Here is a 12,386-nt window from a genome sequence, read left to right on the forward strand (position 1 = left end):
TATAGCAACACATTTGGAAGGCTGAAGTACATTAGCTAGGCTGAGTACATTTTTTTTAAGATTTTATTTATTTATTCATGAGAGACACAGAGACAGAAACATAGGCAGAGGGAGAAGCAGGCTCCCTGTGGGGAGCCCGATGCAGGACTTGATCCCAGCACCCCGGGATCACGACCTGGGCCGAAGGCAGACACTCAACCACTCAGCCACCCAGGTGCCCTGGCTGAGTACATTTTAGCAACTCTCACCAAAAGAGGTATTTGAAGAAAGAGTCTAAGTTGAGTAAACTGTCTCTGTGGTTTCTTATCTTTAAACTATTGTAAACTAGGGACGCTTAGGTGACTCAGCAGTTGAGTGTCTGCCTTCGGCCCAGAGCATGATCCTGGAGTCACGGGATTGAGTCCCACATCGGGCTCCCTGCATAGAGCCTGCTTCTCCCTCTACCTGTGTCTCTGCCTCTCTCTCTCCCTGTGTGTCTCTCTCTGTCTCTCATGAATAAATAAATAAATCTTTAAAAAATAAACTATTGTAAACTATACACAATATATATAAAATAAAATTTGCTTACAAAAGAGATCAAAAGTATAATTTAAAAATGGCTAATTTTCCATACAAGATATCTTTAGCCTTTCCAATCCTAACAGAATACACTAGAGGAATGCTAAATAAAATGTCATAAACAAGCATCCTATGAATTGTGTTTTGGTTTTGTTTTACAGAAGGAGAGAGAGATGGGAGGTGCAGAGGGAGAAGGGGAGAGAGAATCGCAAGCAGGCTCCAAGCCTGGAGCCCAAAACAGGGCTCAACCTCACAACCCTCAGATCATGGTCTGAGGTGAAATCACAAGTCAGATGCTTAACCACCTAAGCCACCCAGGCGCCCCTCACATTTTTTTCTTATGAATTGTTTTTAATAGTGAGGAAATAACACAGCAAAGCTTTATCTAATGTATCAATGTATATTTCCAAATTTCCATCAGAAATATACAGGGTCATCCCTGGTGATAGCAATATGATTGGAATAGTCAAGAGTTCTTTCATCTATTCATTCAATAAATATTTAATAAGGGGTGCCTGGGTGGCTCATTTGGTTAAGCTACCAACTTATGATTTCAGCTCAGGTAATGATTTTGTTGGTCCTGGGATGAAGCCTCACGTTGGGCTCCACACTCAGCAAGCAATCTGCTTGAGATTCTCTTTCTCCCACTATCTCTGCCCCTCCCCTACTGGTGCTCACTCTATCTCTCTCTCTCTTTAAAATAAACCTCTAGAGCAGCCTGGGTGGCTCAGCGGTTTAGCACTGCCTTCGGCCCAGGATGTGATCCTGGGGACCCAGGATCGAGTCCCACATCAGGCTCCCTGCATGGAGCCTGCTTCTCCCTGTCTGTGTCTCTGCCTCTGTCTCTCTCTCTCTCATGAATAAATAAATAAAATCTTTTAAAAAAATAAATAAAAATAAAATAAATCTTTAAAGATAAATAAATAGATGTTTAATGATAATCAAGTTATTTTGCTAAGCGCAGATACTATATATACACAACATAGTTCTTTCCCTTGAGGAGCTTAGACTCATTTCCACACAAGATATATATGAATACACATTTATTTTTTTTTGAATACACATTTATAATCAACCAATTTTTTAGAGCCATGTCACGTTAAAATTTTAGTAACATACTCTAATTTTAAAATTGATTAAAATAAAGCATAGAGAACTGAATTAACTTACCCAAGATCAAAACTATTAGTAGCACAGCATGAACAGAATACAAGACAACTTCACTCTTTCTACTTTGGCTGGTGTCTACACTTCTCCTCATAAAACTTAAATGACCAAACATTTATTGAGAATGCCTGAAATGTCGTTTATATGTATATATGTCGTTTATATGTATATGCTCAAAAAAGGTATCAACCTGTACATATAAAATGTGTGAATTCTCCTGTACATAAATTACGCCTAAGTCTAACTTATTTCTAAGAAAAAACAAGAAAAGGAACAAAAGGAAAGGAAAAGTAAGGAGGAAGGAAGGGGAGGCAGGAGAAAGAAAGAAAAAGTACTGCAGAGCTAAAATCCCTGGATGCCATAGGTCAGGCGCAGGATAGCACAGTATGGCATCAAACTTTGTTCAACATCAGGAAAGCTGCCTCAGGGGCACCTGGCTGGATCAGTTGGAAAAGTGTCTAACTCTTGATCATGGGGTTGTGGGTTCAAGCCCTACACTGGGTATAGTGATTACTAAGAAGGAAGGAAAAGAATGAAGGGGAGGGGAAGAGAAGGGTGGGAGGGGAGGGAAAGGAAGGAGAAAAGAAAAAAGAAACTTTAAAAAAAGGCATCCTCAAATGTAAACAACAGGAGGTTGGCCCCCTCTGACCACCTTCACCCATTTCCCTCACCCCCTAGAAACACTGTAACCTATGTGAGATGATGAATGTGTTAACTAACTTTATTGAGGTAATCATTTAGATATATATATACATATATAAAATAACCACACTGTATACCTTAAACTTACACAATGTTGTATGTCAATTATATCTCAATAAAACTGGGAGGAAAAAGGGTGAATGGGAAAGTTGGTAACAGAAGTACATATACAGGGGATCCCTGGGTGGCTCAGTGGTTTAACGTCTGCCTTCCACCCAGGGTGTGATCCTGGAGTCCCAGGATCAAGTCCCACATCGGGCTCCCTGCATGGAGCCTGCTTCTCCCTCTATGTCTCTGCCTCTCTCTCTCTCTCTCTATGTCTCTCTGTCTCTCTGTCTCTCATGAATAAATAAATAAAATCTTTAAAAAAAAAGAAGTACATATACAAAGAGCTCTAAGACTCCTTGGAAGAGATGAACCAGAAATTCTAAATCTAGGGACAAAACCAACTACAAAATAAGACAGCTGCCAAACTTTAGAGACAAGAGCAAATCAGGAAGGTTAAACAAGCATACCAAAGCATGATACCTAATGGATTGATGTTGATCTGAAGTTTTTCATGGCACAGCATTGTGTTCTTGGCTTTGTCCTATTTAACAATTTTATTAATGAGTTGGATGAAGAAACTGAGAGATGACAAATAAGATAAATATATAATCGGGACTCTCTGTGTCTCTCATGAATAAATAAAATATTTTTTTTAAAAAAAGACAGATGTATAATCAGAAATAAAAATCCAATCTCTAGCTGTAGTAATGGGATTAATGTAAGAAAAAAACTATAGGGGCACCTAGCTGGCTCAGTCAGTAGAACATGTGACTCTTGATCTCAGGGTCATGAGTTCAAGTCCCACACTGGGCATGGAGCCTACTTAAAAATAATTATAGTCCTGCATTTAAGTCTTCAAAACTAACTGTACCAACAGCTTTGGAAATCCTTAATAACAGTTGTAAATCCTTAATAAATGTAGACTATCATTATTAGCGTAAAAAAAAAAAAAGACTGAAAGTCAGGGTGCCTGGTTGGCTCAGTCGGTTAAGTGTCTGTCTGCCTTCGGCTCAGGTCTTGATCCCAGGGTCCTGGGATGAGACCCGCGTTGTCATTGGGCTCCCCGCTCAGCAAGGAACTTGATTCTCTCCCTCTGCCTGCTGCTCCCCTTCTCTGTCAAATAATTAAGTAAAATCTTTTTAAAAATAATAAAAAATAAAGACTGAAGGTTTTTGGGAGGCAAAAAGCTCAAAGTGAATCACTAGTGTAGTGTGACTGGCCCCACCCCGCAAAAAGAAAAATATAAATTCAATCTTAACTACATCAGTATCTAAGAGAATGATCATTGGGGCACCTGGGTGGCTCAGTGGTTGAGGTTGTGATCCCAGGGTCCTGGGATTGAGTCCTGCATCAGGCTCCCTGCAGGGAGCCTGCTTCCCCTCTGTCTGTGTCTCTAACTCCCTTTCTGTGTCTCTCATGAATAAATAAATAAAATCTTTAAAAAATTAAAATAATAAGAGAATGATGATCACTCCTAAATCTAAAGAGGATTATTTCGTGCTGATCATACAAAACCTAAAATATTGTGTTGTTATGGGTACCACACTTTAAGGAATAACACGAAAAAATTGAGCATGTTCAGAGAACAGCACACAAGATGATAAGGGGACTAGAAACCATGGAATATGAAGAATGACTAAACGAACAGAAAATGCTTAATCTAAAAAAAAATGCTTAATCTGAAGAAGAGACTTCCCAAGGGACATAAATATCTTCAAATAGTTGAAGATTTGGCCTGCAGAAAAGGAGTCACACTTATTTTGCCCCAACTGGTGTAACTTAGATCAATTTCTTCTTGGTCTTGAAATTGCCTAAACCATTGATACAAAAAGGTGGGTGTTAATGTCAATTCTCCCTAAGAAGAAAATGACCTAGAGTTGTCACATTGTTTTTGTGGTTTATTTTTACAAAACTTGACTGAAAAGGTTACATGTATAGAAGAGAAAACACAAATGGCCAATAAATCTATGAAAATACACCCAACTTTATACTACTTTCAGGGAAATGGAAATTTAAACAACACTCATGGAAGATGGTAACATAAATGAAAATGAAACTGGCTGGGGGTAATATGGGAACTCTGCACTATTTTTGTAATTTTTCTGTAAATCTAAAAGTATTCCAAAATAAAATGGTAATTAAAAACAACACTTGGGATGCCTGTGTGGTTCAGTGGTTGAGTGTCTGCCTTCTGCTCAGGGCATGATCCCAGGGTCCTGGGATCAAGTCCTGCATCAGGCTCCCTCTGCCTATGTCTCTGCCTTTCTCTGTCTCTCATGAATAAATAAATAAAATCTTAAAATAAAATAATAAAAACAACACCCTTCACACCTGCAATTTCTCTTAAGTCTAACAATACCAATTCTTAGAAAGGGAGAGGGAGTACAAATTGCAAAAACTACTCTGAACAGCAATTTGGCAATATTTATAAAGTTAAAGATACTCACAGCTTTTGGCCCAGTAGCTCCACTCTTAAATGTATACCCTAGAACAGCACTGCCACTACGGAACAGCTACTAGCCACATGTGACTACTGAGAACTTGAAACAAGGCAAGTCCAAAATAAGATGTTTTTAAGCATAAAATACATATCTGACTTCAAAGACTTTATACAAAAAAAGGACATAAAATATCTCATTAATAATTTTTATATTGATTATATGATGAAATGATAACATTTTAAATATATTGAGCTACATAATTTGTATTTTTTTCAGTTGTTTATTTATTTAAGTAACTTCTACACCCAATGTGTGGAGACTCCTACTCAGTGAGGGACTCATACTCAATCCTGAGATCAAGTCGCATGCTCTTCTGACTGAGCCAGCCAGGAGGCCCCTATAATTTGTATTGTTAAAATTTAATCTATTTAGCCTTTTTTAATGTGGCTCCTAAGAAATATAAAAGTAGGGCAGCCTGGGTGGCTTAGCGGCTTAGCACCGCCTTCAGCCCAGGGCATGATCCTGGAGACCTGGGATTGAGTCCTGGGTTCCCTGCATGGAGCCTGCTTCTCCCTCTGCCTGTGTCTCTGCCTCTCTCTCCCTGTTTCTCATGAATAAATAAATAAAATCTTTAAAAATAAATAAAAAATATTTTAAAATAAAAATATAAAAGTATTTGTGTTTGTACTATTTCAATTTGACAGAACTGCACTAAAGCCTCACCCCCAGTGCTCAAAAAATAAGCAAATTTAGGGGATCCCTGGGTGGCGCAGCGGTTTGGCGCCTGCCTTTGGCCCAGGGTGCGATCCTGGAGACCCTGGATCGAATCCCACATCAGGCTCCCGGTGCATGGAGCCTGCTTCTCCCTCTGCCTATGTCTCTGCCTCTCTCTCTCCCTCTCTCTCTCTCTCTGTGACTATCATAAATAAATTTAAAAAATTTTTAAAAATAAGCAAATTTAGTGGGTCATAACCGCTATTTTTTAATAAAAATGTCATAGTGTACTGCATGTAATAAGGGTTATTTCATTAAACTTTTGATATAATGTATGGATGTGATGTAAAATATATTTCCTTGCCATGGATGGTAATCAAAAATGTTTGAAAACTCCTGCTAGGGGCACCTGGCTGGTGAGGTCCATACAGCATGTGACTCTTGATCTTGGATCATGAGTTAGAGCCCCACATTGGCCCAGAGATTACTTTAAAAAATCAAGAATAAAGAAAAAGAAAACTGCTGAACTCTCTGAAACACAATGTTCGCTGTAGTGTTGTTGTTTATAATATTAAATATTCAAAACAACTTATACACCCAACAATGGACACTGGGTAAATAAATTGTGGCATACTTATATTTAAAGTAATAGTACTAAACAAAAATGGAAAAAAATGAACTAGAACTAAAATATCCATATGAGAAAACACAATACTAAGCAAAAAAAGACAAACTGCAGAAAAAAATCATACAAAATCATACAATTTATGTAAAATTTTAAAAGATGAAAAACTGGTATATGTAATCTTTTAGTTCTCTGAGACAATGAACTATCTGAAGCATATGGCAAACTGTTAGAATTCAACAAAACTTAGTGGTAGGCATACAAGTGTGGTCATTACCTTATTCTCTATACTTTTCTGTTTGCTTCAAATATTTATGTAAATACAAGATTTCAAATACCCAATTGACCCTTGAACAACAAGGGGGTTAGGTGCACTGACCCCTGCACATTCAAAAATCTCCCTATGAATTTGACTCTCCAAAAATTTATCTACTAATAGCCTACGATTGACCAGAAGACTTACCTGTAACAGTCGATTAACACATATTTTGCATGTTGTTTATTATATACTGTACTCTTACAATAAAGTTAGAGAAAGGAAAATGTTAAGAAAATCATAAGGAGAAATATTTACAATATCATACTGTAAAAAATCTGTATTTAAGTGGGCCTGCCCAGTTCAAACCTGTGTTGTTTGAGGGTCAACTGTACTTAAAAGTCATAATCCCTATTCCATGTTTATATCTTGAAAATACTATAGCCATTGGGTGCCTGGCTGGCTGTCAGTGGAGCATGCAATTCTTGATCTCACAGTTGTGGTTTGGGCCCCATGAGGGATACAGAGATTACTTAGAAAATAAAAGACTTGGGAATCCCTGGGTGGCTCAGTGGTTTAGCACCTGCCTTCTGCGCAGGGCATGATCCTGGAGTCCCGAGATCAAGTCCCACATCAGGCTCCCTGCATGGAGCCTGCTTCTCCCTCTGCCTGTGTCTCTGCTTCTCTCTCTCTCTCTCTGTCTCTCATGAATAAATAAATAAAATATTTTTAAAAAAGAAAAAAGCAAATAAAAAACAAATAAAATTAAATAAATAAATAAATAAATAAGATACTATATCCTAAATTAAAACTTAAGGCTTTAGGGGTGCCCAGCTGGCTCAGTCTGTAGATCATGTGACTCTTGATCTTGTGGTTGTGAGTTTGAGCTCCACATTTGATAATCGAGTTTACCTAAAAAATGAAAATAAAAAACAAAATTAAAACATTAAAAGTTTTTTAAAAAACTTAAGGCTTTATTCTTGTAGTTTTTAAAAATAAGCATTAACAAAACATTGGCCTAATAGATTTGTAGCCACCCCAGTAACAACATATTTCATTATTATATGAATGTGAATGTGAATGCATTACAGGTCTCATCATGTCCCCAGACAAAAAGAAATACCATAAACTCTCCCATGTCTGACATGGTTGAGGAATCTGGTGTCCTGATCAATTAAATTGCTTTTGTTTATTAAGATTTCCTATAAATACCATACATGGATTACCAGTTTTTAAAATAATTAAGATACAATAAAATGCACTTAGATCTAAAACTACATAGGATATAATTTATTTTTCACCGATAATTGTGGCAAGGCACTTCGGGATCTTGCAGTAATTTTTAATGTACTTTTTAGGCAGTTGATCTCTAATTCAGATTAAACCAGTGTTATTTTGTATGCCATAAACATCCTCAAGAAAACAAGCGATGAATTGTGAATTCTATTTCCCTATACTAGCTTATAAAAGGGTTCCAGTGTCTTAAATATCTATGTTGTTTTTCTGGTATATAAACGAGAAAATTTGGACCTATGGATACTCCAAGGAGATAAAATTCAGAAACAAAATACATTTAGATCTTAGATAAGGCAACAAACAATTTGACATTTTCTTTATTACCCTGTAAAGCTATATACCTTTAAAATCCATGAAACGAAAATCAATATCATCCATTTTTAAATATCTGGCTCAGGCCTATGAAATAAGAAAATATTTTAATATTCTGTCTTTATCCTCCAATCTCTCAGTCAATTTCTTTACAAATTTTCCACTACTTGTTATCCAAAGGGGAAAACATGTTGAGGAAATGTTAAAACCCAGAAAAAGCAGTTAATGAGGGCTGTGGCCAGGCTGTCATGTGCCAAGAACCGGGCCCAGAGTAGGCCTAAATTTTCACCAGGTCTTCTCTTACCCTAATCTGCCCCACAACGCGGAAACCAGGGCTCGAGGTGCCCCGTGATTGGTCTGGCTGGTACTCGATGCCTTCTGCTAATTGGTTCAAAATCTCCCCACCTCACCGCCCACACGATCAAAGTACCCAATCACTCACCGTCGTTTTTCCCACTCTCTCAGACTCACTAGCGCCTTCAGCTCCCCACCCCCCAACAATCACCAACCATCTGGCTTCAACGAAACTTTGGTCGTTCACATCAAATTTCCATCTCTGCTTTCAGTGGCCGTGCAACGCTCCCCATACTTAATCTGTCAAAAAAAAAACAAAAAAAAAAAACAAAAAAAAAACAACAAAAACACCTCTGCTTTTGACCATTTTCTGTCACCTGAGAGTCCGTTACAAACTCCGTAGTTCAAAACCACTGCCTCGACACTCTAAAAAGTGTTGAACTAATGGCCACAGCTTCTTGCTACTTATAAACCATTCAACTAACCTGTAGCCGGCCCATCCTACCTACTAATCACGTACCTCCGCAAGACCACGACAGCCACAGCCGCCTCTCCACGAACTCGATCCACAGAGCCGGTCTACGCGCAGAAGGTACCTCCTCCCATAGTGACGTCATCGAAGGCCACGCCCAATTGGCCTTTACCCTCTCTCCAAGCGTATGCAACGTGGGGCGTCTACTAGGTCTTAAATCCTGGGGTTGCAGCCTAGAAGGCCAGGATGAGAATCACATAAAGTAAGGAGGTATGGTGCGATACTGAAAGCATGCCACAGTTATTGAGAGAGGGGTGCAGATGACCAGGGTTACAGACAGGGAGTAAGCAGGCCTTTGAAAAAAAGAAAAGGGAGGGAGGGGAAAAGAAGGAAGGAAGGAAGGAAGGAAGGAAGGAAGGAAGGAAGGAAGGAAGGAGGAAGGAAGGAAGGAAGATAGATAAACCATGTTGCCTACAGGTTATTCAAGAGAGGCAAAGGTCAGAAATATCAGAAGTTGAGAGAATTAAAAACCCCATATTCCAAGACATTTCTGCTGTCCTGCCCTTGTCAAATCTGAAGGAAACTATGTAGTGACTCCCTTGCAGGTTCTCAGTAAGGGCAGGGATCCCATCCATCTCCAAACAAATGGTTTTAGGGATGGGGGTGGAATACAGAAGTAAACATGATTGGTACCAGCTAAATTTATGAGTGATGCTTGCAACCAGGGAGTTCGCCTTTTACTGAAGTTTCTGTTTAAAGACAACAGTGTTAAGGCATTGATGCCTCTTGGAGAAAAACCCCAAATCAAAACATTAACAAGCCTCTCACCTCTTCCCTCACATACCCCTCTTTTAAGTCCTGTGCACCCCAGTCAAGCCAGATATGAACCTTGGCTAGCAGGATGAAGAAAAGAGATTGTGGATTCAATTCTGGGAACATTAAGAGTTTCCTCCTGACCCTGACAGTTTCAGAGTTAATCATTACTTATCATGGAAAAGATGAGGTTTCTAAAAATAATTTCTTTCCCTCTTCAAGAATTTCTGCATCTGGGGCAGCCTGGGCGGCTCAGCGGTTTAACACCACCTTAGGTCCAGGGCGTGATCCTGGGGACCCTGGATCAAGTCCCACATTGGGCTCCCTGCATGGAGCCTGCTTCTCCCTCGGCCTATGTCTCTGCCTCTCTCTCTCTCTCTCTCTGTGACTATCATAAATAAATAAAAATTTAAAAAAAAAATATATCAACTCTCAATACTGTTCCATTGATCTACATATATTCCATTGATCTAGTACTCTACAATCTTAAGTTTAAAAAAAAAAAAAAAAAGAATTTCTGCATCTAGACCACATAGTACTGTGAAGAAAAAAAGCAAAACAGGGAAAGTACTGCTATTAAGTACTCTTCTTTTGCATCCTGCAATTTTCTATTCATTTTACAATCCTAGATTGCTAAATTAGGGAAAGAAGTCTGGTGGAAAAGATCCGTAGAATATACCATAGTTGATTGAATCCTCATGCACCATATACTATGTGCTCGCTACTTAGAATCTTATTGCCTCCATTTTTTCATCTATAAAATGGAACTAAAAGTAGTTATAAGCTTCTGGTTCAATAGACTAGTATACATAAAGCATCTAGAACACTGGCTGGCATGTAATTGTACCCATTATTGTTCCCCATTTCCTGGTTGGCAAACTAAGGGCTCCCAACTTCCATCATCCTGCCCAGGCCCCTGGCTCTACCATAACTTCTCTAATTGAAATGAACAGGGCAAAAAATCAGACCTTGCCTCTCCAGACCATGGTGGTCCTTTCACATATATCTTAAGAGATCTTAGTGACTAATAATGTCTATAGTAGGGGTGCATGGCTGGTTCAGTCACTAGATCATGGAACTCTTGATCTTGGGGTTGTGAGCTCAAGCCCTGCCTTAGGTGTACGCATTACTTTACAAAAATGTCTGTAGTAGAGTGGATGTGATATGCCAGATTATATAAGGCAAAGAAGAATCAAATGACTCTTTTGATTAATATGGACTGTAAATATGCCTCCAAATTCAGGGCTACTGAACTGTTACAACTGCATTGAAAGGGCTAGTGAATAAAAAATATGCAGAAAGGGTAAAAGCCCTTATACAGGTTTCTCCAATGTTTTTTTTTTCTATCTAGATAGCCTCCCTAGATGTTACCAGTAAGGAAGAATTAAGAGATTGGAAATAGGGCACCTGGGTGGCTCAGTGGTTGAGTATCCACCTTTGGCTCAGGTAGTGATCCTGGTGTCCTGAGATTGAGTGATGGAGCCTGCTTATCCCTCTGCCTATGTCTCTGTCTCTCATGAATAAATAAAATATTTTTAAAAAAATTTTAATTAGAAAAGACAGCTCTTCCGGGGACGGCGTCCGTAGGCATTCAGAATGGTTCAGCGTTTGACATACCATTGTAGGCTGTCCTACAATACAGCCTCTAACAAAACTAGGCTGCCCCTAACCCCTGGTAATAGAATCGTTTACCTTTATACCAAGAAGGTTGGGAAAGCGCCGAAGTCGGCATGTGGCATGTGCCCTGGCCAACTTCGAGGAGTTCATGCTGTGAGACCTAAAGTCCTTATGAGATTGTCTAAAACGAAAAAACACATCAGCAGGGCCTATGGTGGTTCCATGTGTGCTAAGTGTGTTTGTGACAAGATCAAGTGTGCTTTCCTTATTCAGGAGCAGAAAATCGTTGTGAAAATGTTGAAGGCACAAGCACAGAGTCAGAAAGCTAAATTTAAAAAATGAGGATTTTTTTGAGTAATAAAAAGAATCAAAATGCTTGAAAAAATAAAAATAAATAGAAAAGACAGGAAAATACGTAAAAGAAAGAAGAGGAAAGGAGATAATAAAGGAAGCAGGTGCATACTGAGAAGGATAGGCAAAAATAAGCAGTAAAATGTCATTAAATGGCACTCGACAGGCTGTGGATTATCTTCCCTTACTCTGGTATAAACTATAAATTTTATTCTCCTGTTCTTTAACAAATTAATGCAGAAATGGTGATAGAAAGCACATAAGGCAGCGGTGAACAGCTTGGACTCTAATGAGAGCTTATTAAGACTCTCATTGTCTTTTAGTTTTGTTGACTGTATCCTTTCCTGTGCAAAAGCTTCTTATCTTGATGAAGTCCCAATAGTTCATTTTTGCTTCTGTTTCTTTTGCCTTCGTGGATGTATCTTGCAAGAAGTTACTGTGGCCGAGTTCAAAAAGGGTGTTGCCTGTGTTCGCCTCTAGGATTTTGATGGAATATTGTCTCACGTTTAGATCTTTCATCCATATTGAGTTTATCTTTGTGTATGGTGAGAGTGGTCTAGTTTCATTCTTCTGCATGTGGATGTCCAATTTTCCCAGCACCATTTGTTGAAGAGACTGTCTTTTTTCCAGTGGATAGTCTTTCCTGCTTTGTCAAATATTAGTTGACCATAAGGTTGAGGGTCCACTTCTGGATTCTCTATTCTGTTCCATTGATCTATG

At 38.8% G+C, this 12,386-nt stretch overlaps 1 protein-coding gene and 1 pseudogene across 5 annotated transcripts in view; one reads left to right on the forward strand and one right to left on the reverse strand.

The window, feature by feature from the left end:
- The window catches only part of TEX11 (testis expressed 11), a 311,539-nt gene extending 302,464 nt beyond the window's left edge, over positions 1-9,075 (reverse strand). The window contains exons 1-3 of one of the 5 annotated variants that reach the window (XM_038587641.1): positions 8,934-9,075; positions 8,562-8,713; positions 8,149-8,206 (exon numbers count right to left, since the gene is read on the reverse strand). In XM_038587641.1, coding sequence (XP_038443569.1) covers positions 8,149-8,185 — 37 coding nt within the window. In that variant the 5' untranslated portion in view covers positions 8,186-8,206; positions 8,562-8,713; positions 8,934-9,075. Of the gene's footprint in view, positions 1-6,718; positions 6,781-8,148; positions 8,207-8,561; positions 8,714-8,933 lie in introns of those variants that run through there. The other 4 variants (XM_038587642.1, XM_038587640.1, XM_038587643.1 and 1 more) reach the window with 4 other exon arrangements.
- A 2,219-nt stretch (positions 9,076-11,294) lies between these two features.
- Positions 11,295-11,657, forward strand: LOC100688287 (annotated as a pseudogene).
- Positions 11,658-12,386: the final 729 nt, after the last annotated feature.

The sequence above is a fragment of the Canis lupus genome, chromosome X (assembly GCF_011100685.1).
Source record: "Canis lupus familiaris isolate Mischka breed German Shepherd chromosome X, alternate assembly UU_Cfam_GSD_1.0, whole genome shotgun sequence".
In the NCBI taxonomy this organism is placed as follows: domain Eukaryota; kingdom Metazoa; phylum Chordata; class Mammalia; order Carnivora; family Canidae; genus Canis; species Canis lupus.